Source organism: Caretta caretta, chromosome 3 (genome assembly GCF_965140235.1).
Source record: "Caretta caretta isolate rCarCar2 chromosome 3, rCarCar1.hap1, whole genome shotgun sequence".
Classification (NCBI taxonomy): Eukaryota; Metazoa; Chordata; order Testudines; family Cheloniidae; genus Caretta; species Caretta caretta.
In genome coordinates this window covers 159266367-159291192 of record NC_134208.1, presented here as the reverse complement: position 1 = coordinate 159291192, position 24826 = coordinate 159266367, and the positions used below count along the sequence as shown (strand labels likewise).

Here is a 24826-nt window from a genome sequence, read left to right as displayed (position 1 = left end):
GATGGCCCGTTGTGTGGTGCTTTTGGCATGGCCACAAGTCAGGTCTAGCAAGGGACCCAGTATGAGCATTTGAACCCTTTTCTCTGGAACTGAGTCTAGTGGACTGTGCAATAAACATTGTCCTACTAAACTGTGAAACTGATCAAGCTGTGTACTCATCCTGCAGCTTGAACCTGAAATGCTGGGATTGGGGGTGCCAGTGGTTTGAGCTACAACAGAACCCTTTAGTTGGAACTAGATAAAATGCATCTAGTGCAGGGGTTCGCAACCTATGGCACACGTGCCAAAAGCAGCACGCGAGCTGATTTTCAGTGGCTCTCACACTGCCCGGGTCCTGGCCACTGGTCCGGGGGGGCTCTGCATTTTAATTTAATTTTAAATGAAGCTTCTTAAACATTTTAAAAACCTTATTTGCTTTACATACAACAGTAGTTTAGTTATATATTATAGACTTATAGAAAGAGACCTTCTAAAAACGTTAAAATGTATTACTGGCACGCGAAACCTTAAATTAGAGTGAATAAATGAAGACTCGGCACACCACTTCTGAAAGGTTGTCAACCCCTGTTCTAGTGCATTAAATTTATGGATTAAAAATACTTGTAATTTAGTTTCCAAATACTATTTTTGTTAATTTTTATTTTTTATTGTGTTTAGCCACGTGAAAGGCCTTCACTTAAATATGGTTTCAGTTACGAGCATGAGATTTACACAGCTGCTGTCCATTCTGTTGGGACGTTATTTCCCAGGACTCTTTGGTTTCCAGGATGAAGATGTCAGACGGATGTTTCCTTTCCTGAAAAAGGGACTCTATAGGATCTTGGTGGAGGCTGGCTATGCTCACATACAGGCTACAAAGCCTGACACTGTTGGTAAAAAGACTTATTACTGTAAAACTCCACAGAAGAGCCCTGCAGCAGGACTGGGATCCCATGGGTCCTGTAGGACTCGCTGCCATAATAGTGGGAGTGGGTAAAATATACTTCATTGCAGGTGGGATTGGGTGGACAAAAAAAACAGATTGCAGTAATTTGCAGGAAAACACTTTAAAACTTTTAATACTTAAATTTAAGCGAGGGGTAGAAAGAGATTTGATGTCTATTATAACAGGAGTTAAAGTATTTTTTTACATGGTTTAAGCGAGGTTTGTTTTATTCTTTTAGTGGTAAAAATTGTATATGAATTCTATTTATATATATAGTAGCTTAACCAACCGTGTTTTGTTTTGTTTTTTAAGTAGCGTGGGGGATCTGTCTCATGGGATTTGCGGGATCTAAGGTTTTTGCGGGTGGGAGCAGGATAAAAATACAAGAAACAATACGGGAGCGGGTGGGAGTGGGTGGTGCAGGGCGGGACAGGACAGGACTGGGATTAAAAGAATAATCCCACGCCGGGCTCTGTTCCACAGCACTGTGCACTCATCCTGTGATCACAGGGAAAACTACACTTGGAGCTATTCCATTTTTTTCTTAAATACAGAGTACATTTCAGAAAATGTGCAGAAAATCAGTGTTTGCAGGGGGAAAAAAATACTGGAGGTTTGTGTTTTCAAAAGGTATGCACCTATTCTGTGCATGCAGATAGCAGGGTTGTGCATGCATATCAAGTATTTAGGTGCACATGTGGCCAGCTGTGCAGCTAACTGGCCCTTTGAATGCACAAATAAGTAACTTGCAAGTAAAAACTGGGCATGCAGTTGTGTGCCTGACCCTCTGTAAATGGCGTTGGCATGTTTTTTAGTTTATATAACTAATGTATTTATACATATCCATTAAAACTTGTCCACTTCTATTATGATGTTATGGGGTTGCAAAGTCCATTCCTACCACCACATTCCCGATAAGGAGTGTAGTCGCTCAACAGAGAATGCATCAGATATTAAACTGATGCTACATTTGATACTGAAAATGGCCACATTTATTATTATACCAATGGGTTGTTCCTCATAGACTATCTAATTCATTCAGATCGCTAGGCCACTCTGGTAACTGTCCAGGTGAGACTTTAAAGTGGGAGACTTAAGAGCTGCAGTGCTCACCCACAGTGGTACACGTCTGAACTGGAGAGATTGAGACACCTACCCAGAATACCCCCTCCCCTGCCAGCCAAGTAGTTAGAGCATTCTCCTTGGAGATGAGGAACCCAAGTCCTTGTTCCACATCAGGCAGATGAATCCAGGTCTCCCACATCCTGAATGAATGCTCTAACTACTGGGATAAATGTGATATGAGGGGCAGGGGGCAGCGTCTCCTCCTCCTCTTGTATCTTTTGTGTGGATTAAAAATGTGCTCAAATCACATCTACAGGATCAGGCCCCAAAGGCAAGGTAAGTGGGGAATGCTTAGTTTGTGAACCCTGCTTGGGTTTAGGCATGAGTTAGGTGCTGAGCTGCTGGGCACTTTCAAGACTTAGGCAGCTGAGCACATGCTGAAATTTAGGCTCTTCGGTGACCTTAGTGGTGGAATATTAGGAGCCTACAGGGTTGGGCAGGAGCAGAACAGGAATTTTGTGGATGTCAGTGGACTAAATATTGGACTTAGGTTCCTGAAGTGGCAGTTAGATGCTTAAGTCTCCCTTGTGAATCCCACTCCAAGTGCTTCCATTTAAAAGCACCTTTTGTAACTGAATGGGACAACTGACTCTAGAAGGTGGAATAAGACACTTAGTTTCCGTAGCTGTATTCAGTTAAATTACATGAGATTGAGTGAAATATTGCTGCACTAAAAGAATTGTGCTGTAATGCTTTTTTATAAAATGTAGCCACAGAAATTATATTGAAGAATAATAGCTGTTTTTTAAGAATGCTGCAGTATATAATCAAAATGGTTACCTCAGACTAAAAGTCCACAGTGCCTGGAAAAAGTTCTGGCTTACTTTCAGAGATTTTTTTTTTTTTTTAGAAAGTTACTAGTCACTAATTAAATTATTTTGTCCAATTAACTTTTTAATTTAAATTTAATTAATTTTTTTTAAAAAATTACAGAAAAAACAAACAACGATCTATGCATAAACTTCTCATAATACATAGACTTCTCATAACACATTAACCATTTGCAACTATACCTTAGTTATACTTAAGTCACTAATTAAATTATGGTTAAGGATAGCTGATGGACTGACAGGTGACTGCAGTTGGCAGCTCTGCTTCTCCTGCTGCGGAGTTTGCTGGCTGAGAGTCTTGATCCTACAAATCATCTATGATTTGTCAGAATGGAACTTTCAGGCTGTGAATCATTGGTAATTTGGTGACTCAGGAGTTGCAGAGCTGGAGCCAGGGGCATTACTGGAATTGTGGTGGTAGGGGAATATTGAGGGGAGAGAAGGGCATGGCAGAGGCTAGATTACCCGCTGAGCACCTGTGGAGTTGTGGTAGGGAACATTCCCAGGGGGAAGGATAATGTGTGTGCTGGATGGGGCTTGGTCAAGTGGGGGAAACCAGTGCTCAGTGGGATGTCCGATGAAAAGGGTATGCTACTGGGAGGGCATGACGGACAGGGCAGGGATTCTCAGCCAGTGAACTATGGAGCTTTGCTAGCTGAGTAAGCTGTCATCTGACTGTCCGTTGACAGTGCACCATTTGTGCCATTGTATTTTATCCACATTGGCACTTAATTGAGTTTATGCCTACAAATTCTTGGGGAAATGTGCACTGATTGTTGGTTCACTGCAGTTGACTGAAGCATTTTGGGATGTGCATGAAAGTTGCATTTCAAGTGAGCATCAGAGAACAATGGTCCTTTACTCCTGCAGATGTCTCTAGTGGAGACAATGCCTCAGTTTTTCCCATTTGGAAAACGGAGACACTGATCTACTCCGCCCACTTCACAAGGATCACCGCATGCCTATGCAGTGAAATTGGAAAGTATGATATTCAGGCTAAAAACGATTATGACAACATTTGGTAGCTTGCTTTTTAAGCCTCAGCCACTAGATGGTTAAAACTTTGCTAGCATTATCCATGTTTAAGTAAAAGCTGTTGCTAACATAATTTTATCCAGGAACCTTAAATGCACCCCGTAAGCATGGATGGGGTTTTAAAGATGCTCGTTCCTCATTTCAGTATCATCCTTTAGAAGCCAGAATTGGACATATGTGCAGCTGCAAAATGTCAGGATCCCAAAATCACTGAAAACTAGGAGAAACCCTTATGGCACCCAATGTTAACAGATTCTGACTTGGGAGCAAAAACCTAGAAGTAGGTGTAAGTTCACTGTCGAAGCTGAGTGCAGAAAATAAAGAGCAAAAATGGTGAAAAGCAAACTCTATAAAGCAATGGGTATTTGTAATATAGGACAAGATGGAATTCCCTAAAAAGAGTTTGTTCTGTTTGATACAATGTGCTAAATCCTGCTTGTCTTCTCTTCATACAAGTAGCCCTTAAGGCAAGCAGAATTTGTCCCAGTAATACTCTTAGTATTTGACAGTAGCTTCCACTTAATAACAGAGGCAAATCTTACGTGGCACATAAAGCTTAATCTTATTGGTTTGCAGAAAAAGCCATTAGAAATATGACTCTTACATTTAATTTTAAATACATACAGTATCCGAGTAATGCTGAGTCTATTACCATGTTTAATGATTAGACAATAATAGATTCTGACTTGTTCTCTTTATGATAGCTTAAACTTAGACTTATTTTTAATTTTTCTCCTCCTTTTCAGGCTGTGGCCTGAATGACTCTCCGGTTGGGCTGGCTGCATACATCTTGGAGAAGTTTTCTACGTGGACTGATCCTGAATTCCGGAAACTAGACGATGGCGGTCTAGAAAGGTGGGAACAACCTCTTCCTCTGACTCGCCATCGGCCTCTTGCCCTATTCTAGAGGAGGTCACACAGCCCAGACTTATGTTTAGATCACATTAGTCTCTCAAAGCTCTGTTGGAGTAATTTGGTTTACCTGCCATCCTGCAAGGAAACTGTGTGGCCACAATAGAACAAAATTACACTTGTGTTGGCAATCATAGAAAAGAGGCCAAAAGTGAATGGGCCTTGAAGACTGATCTGCACCCTCACACCTATCTGTGATCCCTCCAGGCCATGGTAGAGGTACACTGGCAGTGTATGGAAGAAACTTGCCCTGCCACTGCCCATGTGGTGTCTGTTTTATGGATAAGCAGAGGACTTTTCGTTTCTACGGTTGTCATTCTGGCACCTCTCACTAGAACTAATATCATATTTAAAAAACAGCAGAGAAAATGTCAGGGAAGGTGGAGGGAGGAGGAATCTGGTTTATACCAAACACCAAAGATTTTTTGCTCACAAAATACCATTTCTGATTCAATCTAATGCAAATCTTTATCTCTTCACAGATTTATTTACTTTAAGATAACCATTGTCATAAAAATGTATACTTACAGTTTGCTACTAATGGGTCAGTCTTGGCTTGGGGTAGAAATCTGTGTGTGAGATTCTAAAGAAGCCCTAAAACTTGCTGAGCTACCTGGCTGAAGCTGAGCCAGACTGCACATTAGAAAAAGGCCAGTGAAAATTATTTGAATATAATGTCTCCCCATGACAGGTTTACTGTGGGGTATGAAACCTATATTCATAGCAAAGATTGGCCAAGTTTCTGTAGTTTTTTTAACTTAGTCTTTTATTGAAAACGTATGATAGTGTTTAGGGTTTATGAAAATAAATGACACAAGCTGCCCAACATGCTCTTCTGGTCTCCCCCTTCACTGAAGGGACGATATAGATGGTGCTAGTTCGTGGCCTCTTTTGACAGTGTTATTGGAGCTGGGATATTTTTTGGAGTCTGTCTCTCTTGTAAGGATGTTGAAGTGTTAGGCTTTACATGTCTATATGAGTGCTAAATACTCAGGCTAGCAGGAAGGGGGAGTGCTAAAATGTTTGGGCTTGCAGGAATGGGCAATGCTAAAATAGTTGGGGTAGCTCTGAAATACTTGAGCTAGTAGGAATGGAGGGTTGGGGTGAGGAATTGTGTCAAGTCCTTTCTGAATTAGGGTGCTAGTACTATTTTTCGTTAGCCATTTTTGCTTTAATTTTTATAATTTAACCAAAGTAAACAGCCATAAAGATTTGAAATGATTATTCTACCATAAACTAAACTACATTCAACTCTCCTGAGGCCATTTCTATGCTGACCTTTTCAGGAAGTACTCTCTGGATGACCTTCTCACTAACGTCATGCTCTATTGGGTGCCAGGCTGCATGGTTTCTGCAATGCGTTTCTATAAGGAGAATTTCGGGAAGGGGATTGGTACGCAGAAACATGAGAAGTAAGAGGCTTTCTTTACATGCTCCTCCTTGAATTTGCACATACATGTGTGCTAGTGACACGGTGTGGGTTAGTGAATATTGTGGGGGAGAAGCTGCATCACAGTATGTATTTTGTGCATTGATTGGACAAGTCTACTTCTTGACTTTTGCTGTATTTTCCAAATGTGTTGCAGTATGTTGCTCAGCAATAAGAGACTTCACTACAGCAACTCTACTGTTAAACTTCTGGTGAGAATTACCATGTTTACACCTTAGTGAAGTGAGAGAGAGAGTGTGCAAACAATTTGAGACCCTAGTTCAGCTAATGAATTAAACTGTATTTGCCATCTTGACTGAATCTTGTAGTCAGCGTTCACTTACATAGCTTACACCCTTGGTCATCTGGTTTTGTTATCCTGCTTATCTTGATTTGGGGTGAAGTTTTCAAAAGGGCTTAAATCCCACTTTCAAAATTGACTTAAGCATATAGAAGCCTTTGACTCATTGAAAGTCAATGGTACTTAGGCGCTAAAGGGGAAGAGTTTCAAAGACCCGAATGGGAGTTAGGCATCTCATTCCCATTGATTTTCAATGGAGGTTAGATGCCTAACTGACCTTTGTACCTTTGGCTACATATTCAGTAGAAATGGTGCAGCTGTGCCGTGGTGATGCTTCAATGTAGATGCTCACTACAGTGATAGGAGGGGGATTCTCATTGCAGTAGTTAATCCACCTCCCTGATAGGCAGTAGCTAGGTCAAGGGGAGAATTATTGTGTTGGCCTAGCGCTGTCTACACCAGGTGTTAGGTTGGTTTAACTATATTGCTCAGGGATGTGGAGTTTTCACACCCCTGAGCAACATTGCTGGATCGACCTAACTTTTTACTGTAGACCTGGTCTTAGAAAAAAAGCCTCTTTAAGTCACTGTTGAAAATGGGACTTAGGTTCCTAAGTCACTTAGGGCCAGATTTGCAAAGATATTTGGGCACCTAAAGATGCAAATAGGTCAATAGTGTGATTTACAAAAATACCTGAGCCCTATCGAAATCAGTGGGAATTAGATGTCTATAGGGCTTAGGAACGTCTGAAAATCCCAGTAGGTGCCCGTTTGCATCTTTAGCACCTTAAATACGTTGAAAATCTGGCCCTTACGTCCTTGTGAGAATTGTACCCTTGGTTTACAACAAATGCAATAAAATCCTAGAAACTGGACCCGTGAGGTCATAACCATTTGCTTCCACTCCACCTGCCTCTGCAGAATTGTTCCTTACAGTATATTCTTGTGTACTTTGTGCAGTCCAGTTTTAAATGGCATAGATGGGAGAATTTCACCCACGGAAGACTATTCCACAGGCTGAGCGACCTCAGTGCTATGAAATATTTCCTGATATCCAGCCTAAATTTACCTTTGTTCAATTTCATCCCATCATCCCTACCGAAAGCCCCTTGGAGCATTCTAAACGATTCCTTTCTATCACTGCTGTTTACACCCTTCAGATACATAGACTCTTAATACATTTCCCACCCTTCAGTTGTCTTGGCAAGTTCCCCATATTTAGTTCTAATCTTCCTTCCCGCATAAATAACCCATCCAGTTCCCTCATAGTTTTTGTTGCAGTCCTTTGAATTCCTGTCAAACACATGATCCTTGGTATAGTTTGATCAGACTTCCATTCAGTGGTTACTTCCCCCCTTCCCCTTCCTCTGGAAGGAACCTCCGAGGAACCTCATCTAATCATATAATCCAACCTCTTGTAATGAGGTGGGACCAAGTAAACTTATACCATCCGTGACAGGTATTTGTCCAACCTGTTCTTAAAAACCTCATGATAGGGATTCCACAACCTTCCTTGAAAACCCATTCCGGAGCTTAACTAACCTTATAGTTAGAAAGTGTTTCCTAATATTTAACCTAAATTGCCCATTACTTCTTGTCCTACCTTCAAATGGAAATGGAGAACAATTGATTACCTTCCTCTTCATAACAGCTCTTAACATATTTGAAGACTGGTATTTGCTCCTCCCTCAGTCTTCTCTTCTTAAGACTAAACATGCCCAGTTGTTTGAAAGTTTCCTTATAGGCCAGGTTTTTCTAAACCTTTTATTTGCTCTCCTCAGGACTCTCTCCCATTTATCCACATCTGTCCTAAAGTGTGGCGCCCAGAATAGGACACAGTACAATTACCTTCCGCATCTTACATACGACAGTCTTGGTAATACACCCCAGAACATTAGCCCTTTTTGCAGCTGCATCATGTTGATTCATATTCAGTTTGTGATCCACTATAATCCCAGATCCTCTCCACTAGTACTGCCACTTAGCTATTTATTCCCCATTTTGTAGTTGTACGTTTGATTTTTCCTTCCCAAGTGTAGTACTTTGCACTTGTCCTAGCTTGGTGTCATCCATAGATTTTATAAGTATACTCTACACTCGATTACCCAAGTTATTAATGAAAACATTGTGTAGTACTAGACCCAGGGCAAACCCCTGCAGTACCCCACTAGATATGCTCTCCCCAGTTTGACAGTAAACCATTGATAACTACTCTTTGCATGTGGTCTTTCACCCAGTTGTGCGCCCACCTTACAGTAATATCAGCTAGATTATGTTTCCCTAGTTTGCTTATGAGAATGTCACGTGGGACTGCGTTGAAAGCCTTACTAAAATAAGATACATCATGTTGATAGCTCCCCCACCTTTCCACTTGGCCAGTAACACTGTCAAAGCAGGAGGTGAGGTTGGTTTGTCATGATTTGTTCTTGACAAATCCTGGCTATTCCTTATAACACTATTATCCTCTGATGCTTACCACTTGATTGTTTAATAATTGTACCAATATCATTCCAGGTATTGAAGTAGGGCTGGTTGGTCTGTAATTCCTTGTGTGCTCTTTGTTCCCCATTTTAAAGACAGGTTCTGTGTGTGCCTTTCTCCAGTTCTCTGGGACCTCACCTGTCATCCAGGAGTTCTTGTAGATAATTGCTAACAGTTCAGTGATTGCTTTAGCTAGTTTCTGAAGTATCCTGCGAGCTATTTCATCAGGTCCTGCTGACTTGAATACGTCCATCTTCTCTAAATATTCTTTAACCTGCTCTTTCCCTGTTTTGGTTTGCATTCCTTCCCCCTTGTTCTTAACATTAATTGTGTTGAGTATCTGTGCCCCTTCTGAGGGTACTTCACAAACTGTACGAAGTCAGGTCCTATATTTACATAAAATTTGAAGCCACGTCCTTTTAAAGTCTTTTCAGGAATTGGAGGTGATGGTGTCTAGTGGTTAGAGCCAGGGATTGGGAGTCAGTTGGATTATATTCTTAGCTCTATCACTACCCTGTCGTCACTTAACTTTTGTCTTAGTTTCTCCATCTGTAGAAGGGGAATATAATTCCTATTTCAGCAGGGTTCTGAGTCTTGCTAACCTGTTTATAAAGCACTTTGATTCGCTATTGAAAAGTGTTCTAGAAGGACAAAGTTGTTTTCTCTTCTCTCTATCCCCTTTCAGGCTCCCTGTGCAAGTGCCTACAGGTATTGCTTCCTTCCCCAATGAAGTCCTGCACACACCTCGGTCCTGGGCGCAGCAGAAGTACATCAATATCATCTCCTTCAATTTCATGCCACGAGGTGGCCACTTCGCAGCCTTTGAAGAACCGGAACTTCTTGCCGCAGATATTCAGCAATTTGTGGGGAGAGTGGAAAAGGAGGAACTCTGGCGGGAGAAGGGAAAATAACTCCCCTGTGTGAGGTGCCTTTAACTTCAGGCACTTGTGACCTCAGTATGGCCTGTGTTATGATATGGAAGCTTGCCTTGAACAAGATAGAATACAAAATAAAATAGAGCAGCTGTTTATTCAGATGTAGTATTCTTAGGGTGTATTAGTTACTCTTCACCAGCAGGCTGAACTGAAACAGTATAAGAATGTAAGATGAAAATGTGTCTTTTCACCTGCAGAACTCTGAATGTCGGCATTGACACCTGTTAATTCTCTTTGCTTTGGAGATGCAGTGGGGAGTAGATCTTGTTTGATTTAGATGTCTTTGGAGGCGTAAATTTCCTTAGTTACTACAACCATGTGGCATCTTGAGATTTTCAGCTGATGATAATCTATATTCAGGGGTTATGGCGTCACTTCTCTGCTAATAGTATGCATTAGATTTCTGTACTGAAAGGTGGGAAATGTAGCATTTTAATGCATAACTAACTGAACTACTGCAGCAGTTAATCATTCAATAAAGAAAAGCCTATTAAACTTCTGTGGTGAATTTTTAAGCTCTGTTCTGAGCAAAAGGAAAAACCTGACCTGGAAGGTTTTTGCTTACTTCCTCCCTTGCTAATATCCCAGTACGTTTCATGCTGTGGCATCTGCTTGTAATGAGATTTCTGCTAGGCATGATGGGATGACTTAACCAGTAACAGGAGGATTTGGGAGTCTGGGATGGAAGGGAAATTTTAAAAAAAGTTCAGCTCAAACTTCTCCAAATGCTGACTGTCCCCCAGCTCAGTAGGGACATGAGCAACAAAATCTGCACGTGCTTTACCTCTGTTTTCATTAGTAAAATATTCTGTTGTGTTCTCACTCTATTCTCTATTGCTTGCAGGCACAGGCTGTAAATGAAGAATCATCCTCTTGTTCCTAGAAAGAATTTGCTACAGGGAGGGGCCTTTTTTGAGTTATTCCAGGTACACTGTGGTGAAAGTGCTTTCCCATGGGGATGAAAGAGTGTTTGCAGGCCCAGATACGTTCCTTTTTTGGTTAAGTCCTTGGCTTCTGGACACTCATATTTGTCTTCCTTCCCTCATACCCCCACGTGTGGTCTTACATTTCAGGGCAATAGGTCACCCTGTCACATCTTTACTGCTTATGCAGACATCTGCTACAATATCAGGAAACATTGCTGTATACTAATATAAATGAATATTTCCCCAGGGACTGATCAGTCACAGCACAGACAAAATAAGTGGAAGTGAAGTTTGCTATATGATGCCTGCCAGATCAGTTTTCTAATGTGAGTAAGTCGAAAGCTCAGAAGCAGTTTCATTTTCTTTCTGGTGTAGCTCTACTTTTAGGGGCCAGGTCTGAACAAAAGGAGGTAGAGGAAAGTAAATGAATCTGTTCCAACTTCTTAGGTTACAGCAGCCCTCCCAGGCCCTGTCTTTAACAAGACAGTTGTTTTTTTCTTTTAAATGTTCCTGCTGATGGTTCAGCATTTGTTGCACTGAGTAATTTTGAGACACCGATGATAAAGCCCACCAGCCACTGAGAGAAAATGAGTGAGCACCACATTCTGTACAACAAAGGAAACAGAATTTTATATCAGTTTTGTCAATTTTCCATGTTAAAATTTTTTCTTTTACAGAGAGACACTGTAAAGGCTACAAGAAAATGGAATTGACTGACCAGATCTGGACATAAAATTTAGGTTTTTCAAAGATCAGTAGAAATATCTGTCATTAATTTTTTATTTTTAATTAAGTTTGACTCAAATGTTCCCATTGTCTCTTATTCAAGTTTCTAAAATACAGAAATCCAATTGCAGCAGGAGCCAATACTTTTTTCTTCATCGAGGAAGAGTGAAATGCAAATCTTACCAACATATATGGTGAAAACAACATTTTTTTAAAGTTACATTTTTAGTCAATCACACCTGCTAATAACACAGTTAAAGTAGTATGTCTAAAACTTTAACCTGTGTCCTGTCACTATCATGATCACATGCATACTCAGTTTATTTAAAAAACGGAACAACGCACCCTGCTGTCCACTTCTTGCTTTATTTATAACACCACCTAATATAGAAAACTTGAAGCAACCCCAGTGTCTGAATTGCAAGTTATGACATTATCCAAATGTGGTGATGGAGAAGATCTGTTTGCATCGCCTCTTTTATGGACAAAACTCTGGTGTGACCTTAACAGCTGGTTTTGATATCTGGCTATCACAGCTTTGAGCAAATTATACCCGAGTGTTGGATGGAGGACTCATTATCGGAAGCGTATGGTAATTGGTCATATTCTTCTAAAGGGTTCAAAAGAAGAGCCAGTCAACATTTTTTTGAATTTTCATGTTCTCCATTAGTTGATGATTGTGATGCAGCGATGATGAATAATGCTAATAAGAATGACGAATAGCTCCTTTCACAAAGAATGGGATTTGTTCCTAAGCCAGCTGGGCATCTTGGCATTCATCAGAGTAGCAGCTGATTTGTTGTAGATTCTGTTCTTTGTGAAACTTTTCACCCAGCAAAAGAGCTTGTCTCAGCATCTGGCTGAATAATTTCTATCCTAAGCTGTTCCAAAAGGGATCCTCAAAGCAGTAGCCATGGCTTTCACAAACACAAACTGCTTCTCTGATCCAGGAGCAGAGCTCTTTAGCCGCTGAAAAGTTTCATTAACATAATTCCTTTCCTCCACCTCATTTTCTGTAAAACAAAGTCTTACAGTGGTGTTTGGTGAAGATACTATGCTGGTCAGCCAGTTCTGATGTAAAGACAACCTTGGACTTTGAAAAAGTAGTTTTTACTTATAGAAGGTTCAATATACAAAATGCATTCAGTGAAGATAAATCTTTGCTTGGAAGAGTTTGGATAGGAAAGGCTCTGGTGGGTACAGTCAAAGGAGACAAGGCATAAATCCATATTGATTTCAGGCCAGTTGATGTAAACACGGAAAATGATGTCCTTCATTTCACTTGCTATGACATGATTCTTATAACTGAAGTCTAAAACTCCTCCCTTACAGTAAATTTTCCACTCACAGTGAATATGTAATGCCAGGAGCATTGATAAGGTTTATGCTGATGCTTATAGGAGAATTAGACCCATTCAGGCTTTGTTGGTTGTTTTCCAGCTAGTTATATTTATACACAGACAAGGGCTGAATGATCCATTTTTACCCACAGGCGAGTTGTGCCCAGCATGAGTTGTGCCTCCCATGAGTTGTGCCTAGGGGGAGGGATAGCTCAGTGGTTTGAGCATTGGCCTGCTAAACCCAGGGTTGTGAGTTCAATCCTTGAGGGGGCCATTTAGGGATCTGGGGCAAAAACTGGGGACTGGTCCTGTTTTGAGCAGGGGGTTGGACTAGATGACCTCCTGAGGTCCCTTCCAGCCCTGATATTCTATGATTCTATGAGCTCCTCTTTCTTAAATTCCCGTCAGGAAGGGGACACCAGTTCCAGCAGCAGAGTGCACTGTAGAGCTTACCAGGCTCCAACTGTGCTTAGGCCCTTCCACGAACAGGGACCATATTCATGCAAAGCACCCCATCTTAAGGGAGCAAATGAAAACTACATTTCAGGTAACCCTGCCTTTCTTCCCAAAGCTGACTGCATGAAGCATAGTCCTATAAAGAAAATTCTCTCTCTCTCTCTCTCGTAAGTTCTAATTAGAGCTTTGAAGACAGCAAATCACAATGTATTATTCCTGGCTAGTTCAATACGTCAACAGTTCCACCTCAAAATAAAAGAATCCACTTCTACAGTTGCTGTTTCAAACTGCCATAGGTGATGGTCACAGAAGGGCCTCATTATTTCCATTTTACAGAGTGGCAAACTGAGGTGTAAATGGAGGCAGTGACTCTCCCAGCAGGTGAATGGAAGGTATAGAAAAAGAACACTGCCATGCTTATCCAAAGTGATAACTGATCATGGCCCAACTTGTAACACCTTAACGAGGTGTGACTTGCAGATGGTACTGAGCACCCACCTGGTTACAATCAGGCCCCTTTAAAGTGTCACATTGTATGTCAAAAAGTGAGGCACCCCAAAGCACTGGTCACTTTGGAAAATCTTGGCCTTGGGCACCTGCTTCCCTATCCCAGACATGAGCCCCTGCACTATGCGCCATCCTTTAGTTCAGTTTCTTTAAAACATTTTTTTAAGCTCATCACTTACTACCACATCTGTTAAGCTGAAAAATATGCCAGCTAGTCTGTATTTTCATGCTTAGTTGTCAGGGATGGAATATTAACAGGGAACTGTTCATAGGGCCATTGGGCTCACCCCTGAGCCCACCTCCTTCTGTCATTGCCTCCAACAACAAGGACATTGTACAAACTCCACTCTGGGAAGAGCACTGCTTGTTTGTGTGCACTCTCAGAGGTCAGGTAAGCAGAGGCTGAATGAAGAACAAGCAAGACAGGAGATGCCACTTAGATAAATGATAGAAACAGGGAGCAGCTTTGCTGTCAGCATTTCTCCAGTGAAATCTGAAGGTGTGCTGCTGCTAAGATTTGCCTTTCCTCGCATGGTAGCTCTGGTTCAGTCCAACTTAGTGCGGGCGAGGGTTGACCCTGCTTCGGATTGTACTAATTCCCCTCCAGCTGAGCCCAGTCACATTTCCGTCCTAGTCTAGGGCAGACTCTGCAACAGCAGCTGTAGACTGTGCTCCGACAGCATGTATTAACCTTTCATCTACCAGGGGTCTGAGTGACACTTCTATGAGCGTCTCTCGGCTGAGCAGATGGGAACCTGTTTTAGAAACAGACTGACGTGGCTGGGGTTTTTTCCTCTAAAAATATATTTGTGCCTATTGTGCTCTAGCTTTGCTCTTGCCTGGACGTAGGGGCTGAAAGGAAATCTGTCCCTGCACTCTCTCACACTGTAACAGTAATGCTTTGATATTAACCTAGTTAGCGTACGCTGGCAGAAGGTTGAACAAAGGTATGGAAAGGTACTTACCCCATTTTTCAGATGGGGAAACTTAGATAAAGAAAAATTAAGCAACTTGCCCAACACTTCTCACTAACTTCCTGGAACTCAGATATAATGCTGGCCCCTGCTCTAACCCCGAGACAGCACTGTTGTCTCCACTTTTTTTTTTTTTTTTTTTTAAATTGGGAAGTGGAAGGTATTTGCTTAATGACTCCTATTTGTCCCCGACACACAGCTCATTTTACTTCTCAGAATTTTTGAATGTTTCTCTAAAGAAGCAGATTTTGATTGTATGCTGTTTGGGGGTTGAGCCACCTGAAGCAACTGGGACACTACACAGAAGCAAAAGAATCAGAGAAACCTGACTAAAGCTTAAACTACCTCCAACAGAAAACTCCCTTGGAGCTGCCACAGGCAGATTGAGACACACCAGATCTTAACCCCAATGCCTTATGCCTTCATAGAAAAGATTTTGCTCTAAGACACGTACAGAAACCTGGTTTTACAGTCAGAAGGCTGAAATAGTACCTATACATTTGAGAATCTCGCAAGTATTATGCAGTTAAATCTGTAAGATACACAGAGTAGAGGATGGTGTGGTAGGAAGGTTCTATTGGCGCTTATTTAGGGTGATCAGTACAACTCAGTTATGGCTTCACCATGAATGAGGCAGCCATCCTAAACTCTCAGTGATCAAACCTTGATATCCTAGCACACCCTCATGCACAGGGCTGTGATTTTGTCACAGAGGTCTTGGTAATCGTGAACTTGAATAAAGTCCATGAAATCTTGGAAAGGACTGTAAAAACACATTTGATGCAGTCCCCAAACTGAGTGGCATCGCAGCCTGTGCAGGAGATTGCAGTGCTACTCAGGGTTAGCCCATCAGCTCCTCATGGAGATGGAAGGCCAGACAGGTGTGCACCAGCTTGCAACGCCCAGAGTGGGGAGTCTGCCTCAGCCTTGGGGGAAGGAACTGCTGCTGTGGGGTGAGTTTGCTCTCCACCCCAGCCGCGCCGCTATACTCTTGTGTATGTTGATGAAGCAAACACATTTGGTGATCTTTCTCTGACTTAGCATTTTTCCTCCCTTGTAGAATAGATCAGAAAGGGATTCCTTTTCCAGCAGCTGTGGCAGGGGAGCTTGTCTGTGACAGTGAGGCAGGAGATCTAGGTTCTTGTCACAGCTTTGCCACTGACTCGGGTTCAGATCAAATTTCACAAAAAGTTTAACTAAAGTGCACACCTCTGACAGGCAGGCCTGAGCACCTGAAAAATCCAACTGAAGTTAAATGGGACCTACAGCTATTCAACACCTTTGAAAAAAATCAATAGCTGGATTTTCAGAGGCATAAGCACTAACAGCTCCCACTGAAGCCTAACTTTAGCCATCCAGAACAGTCAATCGTTGCTTCCTCAGTTCATTCTCAGGGCTCTTCTCTGAACCATTTTTCGAGATCCTTTTTTAAGTGTTAACACGGCATTCCAGTCTGGTCTGACCAATCCCCGAGAGAGTCCCATATTTTCTCCCCCAGCAACTCTTTTTAGGTTCGGGTAAGCTGCTGTACATGTGTATGGGGGAGAATATAGTGCTCTAGATAGTCATTTAGAAACCATGTTGACTCAGTAACCCCACTCACAAGCCTCAGGGAAAAGTGACTGCAGCTAAAGTGAGAGTGGCCACGATTAAGTTGCTGTTCTCAGTACAGCTTTCAAACGTAGATACACAATGTGTAAAAAAGAAGGAAATTCTAAACCTAATTGCCAGAGTTGAGGCAAAATTGCATTGCTGCTTTTGCCATTTCCAAACAGGACTTATAGCACTCGATCCAAAATGGACATTGCAAATATATTTTTAGCTTCCTTAAGTCAGTGAAATCCATATTTAATACTACAAAAGAGCAACATACTATCCTCTAGTCATAAAACCTGGTCTCCAGGAGGGAATTTCAGTGCATTCAGGTCTGTGAAGATCAATTTTATGCTGTACCAGAGCTTCTTCAGGAAAGAAGGGAATAAGCAACCACAGAAGAAAACTAATCCTACCCACCCCCAGGAGAGGGAACAGCTTATGGTGTCAGCCAGGAATCGAGATTCATTGAACGGGGGATTGCAAGCTCCAAATTGGAAGAGATTAGTAATGGAGACACACTGGATGTGGAAGGGTAGTTTCACATACTGGGCCAGCTAATTCACAGAGCCCCATTCTCTATGTTCTGTCAGAAGGATTAGAAGTTAAGGCCTTGTGTAGACAAAAAACACAGCTGGCCTTGATTCATGCCCTTCCCAAAGGGCAACTACTTATAGACTGTACTAACAAAGACCAATTTGAGGTCATCCAGAAATTCTGTTCTTGAGAGAACAAAACTGGGGTGTCATACTTGCTGCAACTGAGATCTGAGAGCTCTGCACACAGACCTGACCAGTTTGATGTCAGATGTTAGCAAGTGCCAGGAGATATAATCAGCAAGCCAGAGACTTGACCCCATGGGTCAATTTTCAGTGCATCTGCCTTTATTGGTTTGTTCATTGTTATGACCTGGGGAACAGCTGCCCTCAGGGTACAAAATACCCAAGTTTTGTTAGCTTTAAACTATCTGAAGCAGACACTTGCAGCTGTTAGGTGCAGAGTACGAGCACAGCTGCCTGTTAAGTCACTTTGGGATCTAGCAGAAATATTTGTGTGGCCATCAGGGCACAATAGGAAAATGGACATTGTGTTTGTTAATAGAGAGGGTTATAGATCGTTAAAAGAAAAATATTCTCCCTAGCAGAGGGAATCCATCCAGTAGAGATAAAAACCTGTTTGTTTCCAAGTATTGTTCCATCCAAGAGTAGGCACTGCATAGACCGTACGTCATAGCCTTTGGTGTGATCAGGTTAGTGATGACAGGTAGGTAGGAGAAAAATCTTTCACGAAGATCCTACTATCCTACCCACCACACTTCAACTAGTGGCTGAGAAAACTTCCCTCTCCACTTCTCCAAGGCTGACTCCATCTTTTCGTAATACATTAGGCTGTCAGTGCTTGTACTTCACTTTTTTCTTTTCTAAACTGAATTCAGTCCTTGCAAACTGCATGAAGATGAACAGAAATGCACCCAGGTACAGAGACACCGAAACAGGCTCCATACTTCCACTCTGGATAATGTGTTTTTTTGCTATGTGTACAGTATGTAGTATCTCTCGCTTTTAGTCACACTTGAATGTCAGGCCTCCCTAAAATTCAAGTTCCATAGAAACACCAAGTTCCAGGACACAGCTGCTGTTCCGAAAGCAAGTAATGACTTAGGAAGAAGGTGAGGCAGTTGTTCTTTCTGAGGTATACTAGGCAGGTTTGCAGGCCTTGAATCTTAGGAAATACGGCTTCTGATAGTTAGGATCAGCAACTCCAGCTGGGTCATTTACTTACGTTGCTTGCCAAAGGATTTATAAGAGGTTCAGTAAAGAACGCACAATGCCTTTGAATATGAATTTCACATATGGTACAGTCCAATATCCACATTTGCTGAAGTTTCCATTCCTTACTGTGAAATGCTTTTTCTCTAAGGCTCAGCAAGGAATGTGGGGAGTTCCTATTACTGATCTAATTTTATTCTCTTGGAAACTTTCACCAGCACAAAAGAATGAACTAACAATCAGTGCAGTTTCTGAATTTCTTCCAGCTCTGAAATAGACCCAAAGGACAACATAGCAAACTTAGGTCAGAGCAGCCTTTATTCTGTGCTGCTAGGCAGAGGTCTTGTAATTTACTAGTGGATGCTTCCATCCCCCAGCCAAACTGAGAAAGTGAGTGCACTAGGTCATGCTACAGTTCAGTTATAATACTGTGGATACAAAAATGGAAAGGGACTGGATGCCTCAGGGAACTGGTAATGGATACAGAGCCTCTCACAGGTACAGTTTGTGAGTTCAACATTATCATAGGTTGATGGTGACCAAGAGTGGTTGCTACATGGTGGTTTGTTGGCCTAGGTAAAATAAGCTTCTGCATCAGACCCCTTGCTAGCACTCAGCAGAGGCCATATAATGACTACTCAGTGAGTTGGAAATTCCTCCCCGCTTCAGCTCGTTTTTGATCTAGAATCTAGAGCAGGGCTGCGTGTGGAAACTGGCACTATTATTGCCACTGTCCATGATGAATCTGTCCTGAGGATGAGAAGCTTCATTGTCAAGGACTGTCAGCCTTCTGCCTTTCACGAGCGCAGAGAGGACAGACACCAAAGGAAATTAAATACTAAGCTCACTCTTGTCCTAGATATCAGACCCAGGACCTCAGTCAGTAGATCAGTGGCAACAAATGTGATAGAACTGAGTTCTATTGTGGAAGACAACGATTCCTGACTGGTGTCCAGCCACAGCTAACAGGACAAGTGTGGGAGTCAAACCCTTCAGCATCATGATTACCAGTGAAGGTGCCTAACAAAAGGGGTGAGAACTGCTTACATAGATGCAAGTGAAGAGGATGTTAAAGTTTAACTTGAACTGGACAATTGAAAAGTGGGATGGCAGAATTACCAGGCTTCCTTCTGGTATTGCCTCTAATATGGCCATGAATAGCAGGATTCTCAAAACTAGGGCCCTACCAAATTCATGGCCATGAAAAACACGTCATGGGGCACAAAATCTGGTCTTCTGTGTGCTTTTACCTTATACTATACAGATTTCACAGGGGAGACCAGCGTTTCTCAAACTGGGGGTCCTGACCCAAAAGGGATTTGTGGGGTGAGAGTGTCAAGATTTTTTTTTAAGGGGGTCATGGTATCGCCACCCTTCCTTCTGCACTGCCTTCAGTGTGGGGCAGCTGGAGAGTGGCGGCTGTTAGCTGGGCGCCCAGCTCTGAAGGCAGCGCAGAAGGAAAGATGCAATACCATACCATGCAACCCTTATTTCTGAGCTGCTGCTCTCCAGCGTTTTAGCTCTGAAGGCAGCTCTGCCACCAGCAGCAGTGCAGACATAAGGGAGGAGTACCGTAACCCCCCTAACAATAACCTTGCGACACACCCCCCCACCTTCTTTTTGGGTCAGGACCCCTACAATTACAACACCGTGAAATTTCAGATTTAAATAGCTGAAATCATGAAATTTACAATTTTTTAAATCCTATGACCGTGAACTTGACCAAAATGGACTGTGAATTTGGTAAGGCTCTACTCATAACCACATGTAATACCTGTACAAGTCAGAATGTGGAGTAGAAGCTGTAGCTCAGAATATCCTTTTTTACTTGGTTTCAGTCCAAACCTTCCAGTAGTGGTTTGCATCCAATGCATATTTCACTTCTGGCAATTCTATCAGAGTTTTAAAAAGGAAAGGGACAACATATAAGTGACTTAAGGCAGAAGAGTCTGGCACAAATGCAGCCCTTTTTAATAGGAGGGATCCCCTCACTTACTTCTGTAGAATCAGGTGTTTTTATGTATCCTCTGACTTGCAGGATAGGACTCCTCTCCAAAACTCTGCCAATTTGTTCCTTCCATCATCTCCTCTGACATTCTCAGCACTAGTCCAGCGAGAGAGCAGGAAAACAGATCTTTGGGAACATAGGGCTAATCCTACAAGACACTGAACACCTTTATTTGTGGTACCACTCAAGACATGTTAGTCAGTCATTTTTCAGACAGTCAAGAAGCAGTAGTCCTGCCCTGAGGAGTTCACAGTTTAAGGAGAGACAAGTAGAAAACTCAGAACAAGAACAAAAGGATTTTCTATACAAATCAACAAGATTCACTGCAGGAATGTCAAGGGTACTCACTTTCTGGCAGCCACTTAGCATGTTGCAGGATTGGGTCCCAGAGGCCCATTCACTTATTAGTATCTTAATATTGGTAGGTCTCTGAGGTGGCACATGAGTGTTTAATATGCAAAGAATGATAGTCAACAAAGACAGCTCTAGAATTTCGCTGAACTCAGTGTTTTATTGTTATGTGATTATTGCTTAGTTATGCTTTGACACAATGTAGCTTTAGGATAAATTGGCTCCTACTACATACTTAAAAACGGTGTAACATCTTACAGTTCATACAATTGGCACTTACCAGAAATTGGCAGAAATTTGTCACGGTAACCAGAGAGATTAAAAAAAGAAAAAGATAAAATGTTTACATCCTTTATTGTTGGCAGGTGAATATTTCTTGTGCAAGGAACAGAAAGTAACTAATGCATCCCCTGCAAAAATATATAAAAGTTATAGCAGATCAATCCCTTATTCACAAAAGTCCTCTGGATTTGGAACATTCACAATCAAAGTGCACAATAAAGCCCTCGTCTCTTTCATCAAAGTAACGTTGTGTGGACTGGGTATTTTGGGGTGGGGGAGAGGAGACACCACAAGCCTTCTTCCTGGCTCTCACCTGTAGGGGTAGTATTTGCTTTCAAATTTTCATCAAAACTGAGTTTCTGGATTTATCAATCCCAGTGATTAATAAATCCTTGGCGCTGATTAAAATTCAAGGGGAGTCATTTCAAATAAATTGACACCTACGGTTGTGGGGCTGCTTTGCTTCAGTGACCTTTTATCTCTGTGAAGAGTGAAATCTCTCCATAAGGCAAGTGATTCAACAGTAAACCCAAAGTAGTAGTCCCTGAGGATTGCCTCCCTCATATCATTCAGCAGGCTTGTTTCACAATGTGTGTAGATGGCCTGTAAAACAATCGGTCCCAAGGTGGCTGCCTTTTAATCTCCCAAGTAGAGCTGCAGATCATGCGCTGAATTATTTCTGTTCCTCTTCTGCAGACAGGGTAAATAAATCAGAATGCTTGAGGGATCAGTTCTGTTAACGCTGGACCAAGTGCACCACCTTGTGTTAGTCCTGGAGATCTGCAGAAATACTTCTATGCCTCTTCAATTACTGCAGGTGCCCCAAAGTAGGCTATGCTGTCTTCTGCCAGTGCATCAGTACCCATGGTGCCATATGACTGCTGCTCCTTCTGAGCCAGTGCTGTCCTTTCCGTAGGATGACTAAGCAAGACCCGTGGGAGATACACCTGAAATTGCAAACATTTGGAGTTTTATTATTTAGTCTCTAGTATACTTTTAAAATATTGGGATAATTTATTATTTAAAATCTTTCCCCCCCAAATTCCTCTTTTTTACTTATGTTCCCCCGACTCTGTCCCCTTCATCTTAAAATTGCCCTTTGTCCCTCAAAATAAATTCCCTAGTGCAAAACTTAAGTGTGCCTCGGCATATCACATGGGCTCTCGCCCACTGGGGTATCTGTATTCACCCAAACAGTATTTCAAAACCCAGTGTGCAAATAAAGTCTTGTGGTCATGTTTCGGTGACGTGGCAGTGAAACTCTACTGCGCACATCACGCCTCTCAGTCTCCAAGCAGCGTGACTGCACAGTCAGCAGTCAAATGCAACTAATCTTCTAGTGTTTGGTGTGAGACCCAGCTAATCGGGACACAACACAGTAGCTATTGGAAGTAAAGGGTATTTAAAATCGCTCTCTCTTACTCTTATCAGGCTTCAGTCAGAAGGTATTTTTAGAGCAACCCTTTCAAATAGGTAAGCGCAGTGTTCTGATCATCTGACCCTCAAGTCAGCTAATACCTACCCTGACACCATTCAGACTAGTAATCTCCTACAACAAGCCCTCTTCTGGGCAGGGTCAGGAGTTTGTTTTCCTTGAAAGGGTAAAAAATACTTTTTGCTAAGGGCTTACAGCAGATCTTGGAGCTGCTTCTGCATCAGCGTCACTTCCTCTTCCACTTGGCAATTCTATCTATATAAAGACAGTAAGGAGAAAGTATTAACCTGGTAAATCAATCAGTTACATGGAACTGATCATAAACATCAGGTTATTAGTGAACAGATTTAGCACAATGTCCCATTATATATTACACTGAAACCTCAGCTGCTGCCTGTGCTCCTCCAAAGCTTCCCACTTCGTACCTGCCTCCCATACTGCTCTTCATGCTTCCAACGCTCCCCTCCCTCCCTCCGCTTGTGTGCAAAACAACCTGCCTCTCTACTTAGCAGCATGTTTTCATCATCTTATAGGACTGAACCCCTTGTGGCCAGATCCTGCTCCTACTGAAGTGCTTCCCTGGGACTAGTTTGTGAAGTGCCAAGCACAGTGCAAATGCTAGTGGTTATTTCCCCAATACATTCAATAGGAGTTTACCTTGTAATCCAGTGGGCTCAGGTACTTGAAGCAGACAAAACAACTATAAGCGAAACAAACGACAATTGTGATGCTGACAACTAGGAATGTAAAGAGGGTTGTGGGAGCTTTAAAACCTTAAAAAACAAACAGAATACAAAATGGAATGTCATAAGTGGTTCAAGTAGGTAAAAGCAACAAAAACAAAATCACACTGATCACAAAATAGCTTATCTGAGAAGAACGCTCACTCTCTGGAGAATGGAACAAAATAGAAGAAAAACTCTACAGAGGAAAAAAAAATAGCTAACAAAGCACCATGTGGGACACACTGATTTCATGACCTACTCATTACATACAGCACAATAGAAGGATCTTTTCCTGACCCTTATATAGAGGAGCTCTCTAAATCCATGTCTTAACCTGTAAGACCTTCCCCGCTTTTCTCTCTCCCATCCTCAGAAGCCCCATATTTCAGGCATCATCCTTAGGGTACTAGACAGCTGCTTTCAGTGCCAGTCAATACCATCTGAGCATTCACAGCAACCGTTGTGGAGTGATACAAACCACTCTCCTGAGCCACATGAGCTGCTGTCACTGCACTCTCAGATACTGCTGCACTAGAGACCAAAACTCCAAGACTAAGAATGTGAGCAACCTGGAGCAGGGACCATCCTTCTAAGAAAGTGCTTAGCTCACAGTGGGTGCAATCCTAAGTCAACAAACAGGATCAAACTCAGGTACCCTGCACGGCAGGGCAGATCATCACACCAACAGATAATTTGATCAATCAGCATTTAGCTTCCTAGTTGCAAAACAAGACAATCATATATTTTTAACTATTAGCCAGTGCATATTGTGGGCATTTGCCTTCCTCTGAAACATCAGGAATAGGCCTTTGCTAGGAGCAGGATACTGGCCCTTTAACAGATACACTACTTTAACAGTAATTACAGTGTCGTAAGTGGTTATGTCAAGGGAATGGAATCTCACAATATTTTCTATCCCCAACCCAAAGGGAGAAGTTGGGGGAAGAAAAAAGATGCTGAATCTTCTCCACAGCACCAAAAGCTTCAAGTGCATCATGAGTAACAAAACCCCCAAACAACCTCCAATAATGTTCTAGGTGCCCAAAACTCAAGCCACCAACTTCCCCCAGCAACTCTCTTAATAAAACAAGTTTGTGGCACAATGAACATTTATAATTTGAGGCCAATGTGAGTGGGGACCAGTGAGAGAATGTGTCAACTAACAGCTTAAAAGTTAAATGTAATAGAATCGTAGGACTGGAAGGGACCTTGAAAGGTCATTAGTCCTGTCCCCTGCACTCAGGACTAAGTATTATCTAGACCATTCTTAACAGGTGTTTGTCTACTTTGCCCTCCCCTATTACCTCCTGTTAGAGGATCTCAAACTACTGTGAAGATGGTAAGCCTTGCAATATCCCCATGAAGCAGGTACGGATTATTATCCCTGTCTTAAAAATGCACAGCTAGAGGCTCAGAGAGGTTAAGAAACTTCCCACATGACTTTAGACAAGTTAGTGACAGAGCTGGGAGCAGAATCCTGGTCCCTCTGCTTTAACTACAAGATCATAGAGCCATATTTCAAGCTTGTCACTGAGAGATAACCCTTACCTAGTCGCAAAAATGAAAAAAAATAGAGCCAAAACAGACAGAGGATCGGAGCTGCAAGGGCCTGATTCACAGCTGCAAAGTGGATCTTCTTCTCCAGTTTAGCAGGGAGAAATGCATAGTAAAGATTGTGGCGATCAACCATATGCTTCAGCAGTATATATATTAAACCTGAAGAAGAGGATAGAGCCAGAGACAGGTTACTGAAAACTGTGAT

At 42.1% G+C, this 24826-nt stretch overlaps 2 protein-coding genes across 9 annotated transcripts in view; one reads left to right on the top strand and one right to left on the bottom strand.

The window, feature by feature from the left end:
* Positions 1–10467, top strand: part of EPHX1 (epoxide hydrolase 1) — a 45669-nt gene extending 35202 nt beyond the window's left edge. For 2 of the 3 annotated variants that reach the window (XM_048843334.2, XM_048843335.2), the window contains 4 exons: positions 658–872; positions 4662–4770; positions 6114–6239; positions 9723–10467. In XM_048843334.2, coding sequence (XP_048699291.1) covers positions 658–872; positions 4662–4770; positions 6114–6239; positions 9723–9948 — 676 coding nt within the window. In that variant the 3' untranslated portion in view covers positions 9949–10467. The remainder of the gene's footprint in view (positions 1–657; positions 873–4661; positions 4771–6113; positions 6240–9722) is intronic. The other variant, XM_048843337.2, reaches the window with a different exon arrangement.
* A 10295-nt stretch (positions 10468–20762) lies between these two features.
* TMEM63A (transmembrane protein 63A) overlaps positions 20763–24826 on the bottom strand; it is a 38898-nt gene continuing 34834 nt past the window's right edge. For all 6 annotated transcript variants that reach the window (XM_048843327.2, XM_048843328.2, XM_075127053.1 and 3 more), the window contains 4 exons: positions 24613–24780; positions 22997–23112; positions 22535–22594; positions 20763–21851 (listed from right to left, as the gene is read on the bottom strand). In XM_048843327.2, the coding sequence (XP_048699284.2) occupies positions 21699–21851; positions 22535–22594; positions 22997–23112; positions 24613–24780 (497 nt within the window). In that variant the 3' untranslated portion in view covers positions 20763–21698. The remainder of the gene's footprint in view (positions 21852–22534; positions 22595–22996; positions 23113–24612; positions 24781–24826) is intronic.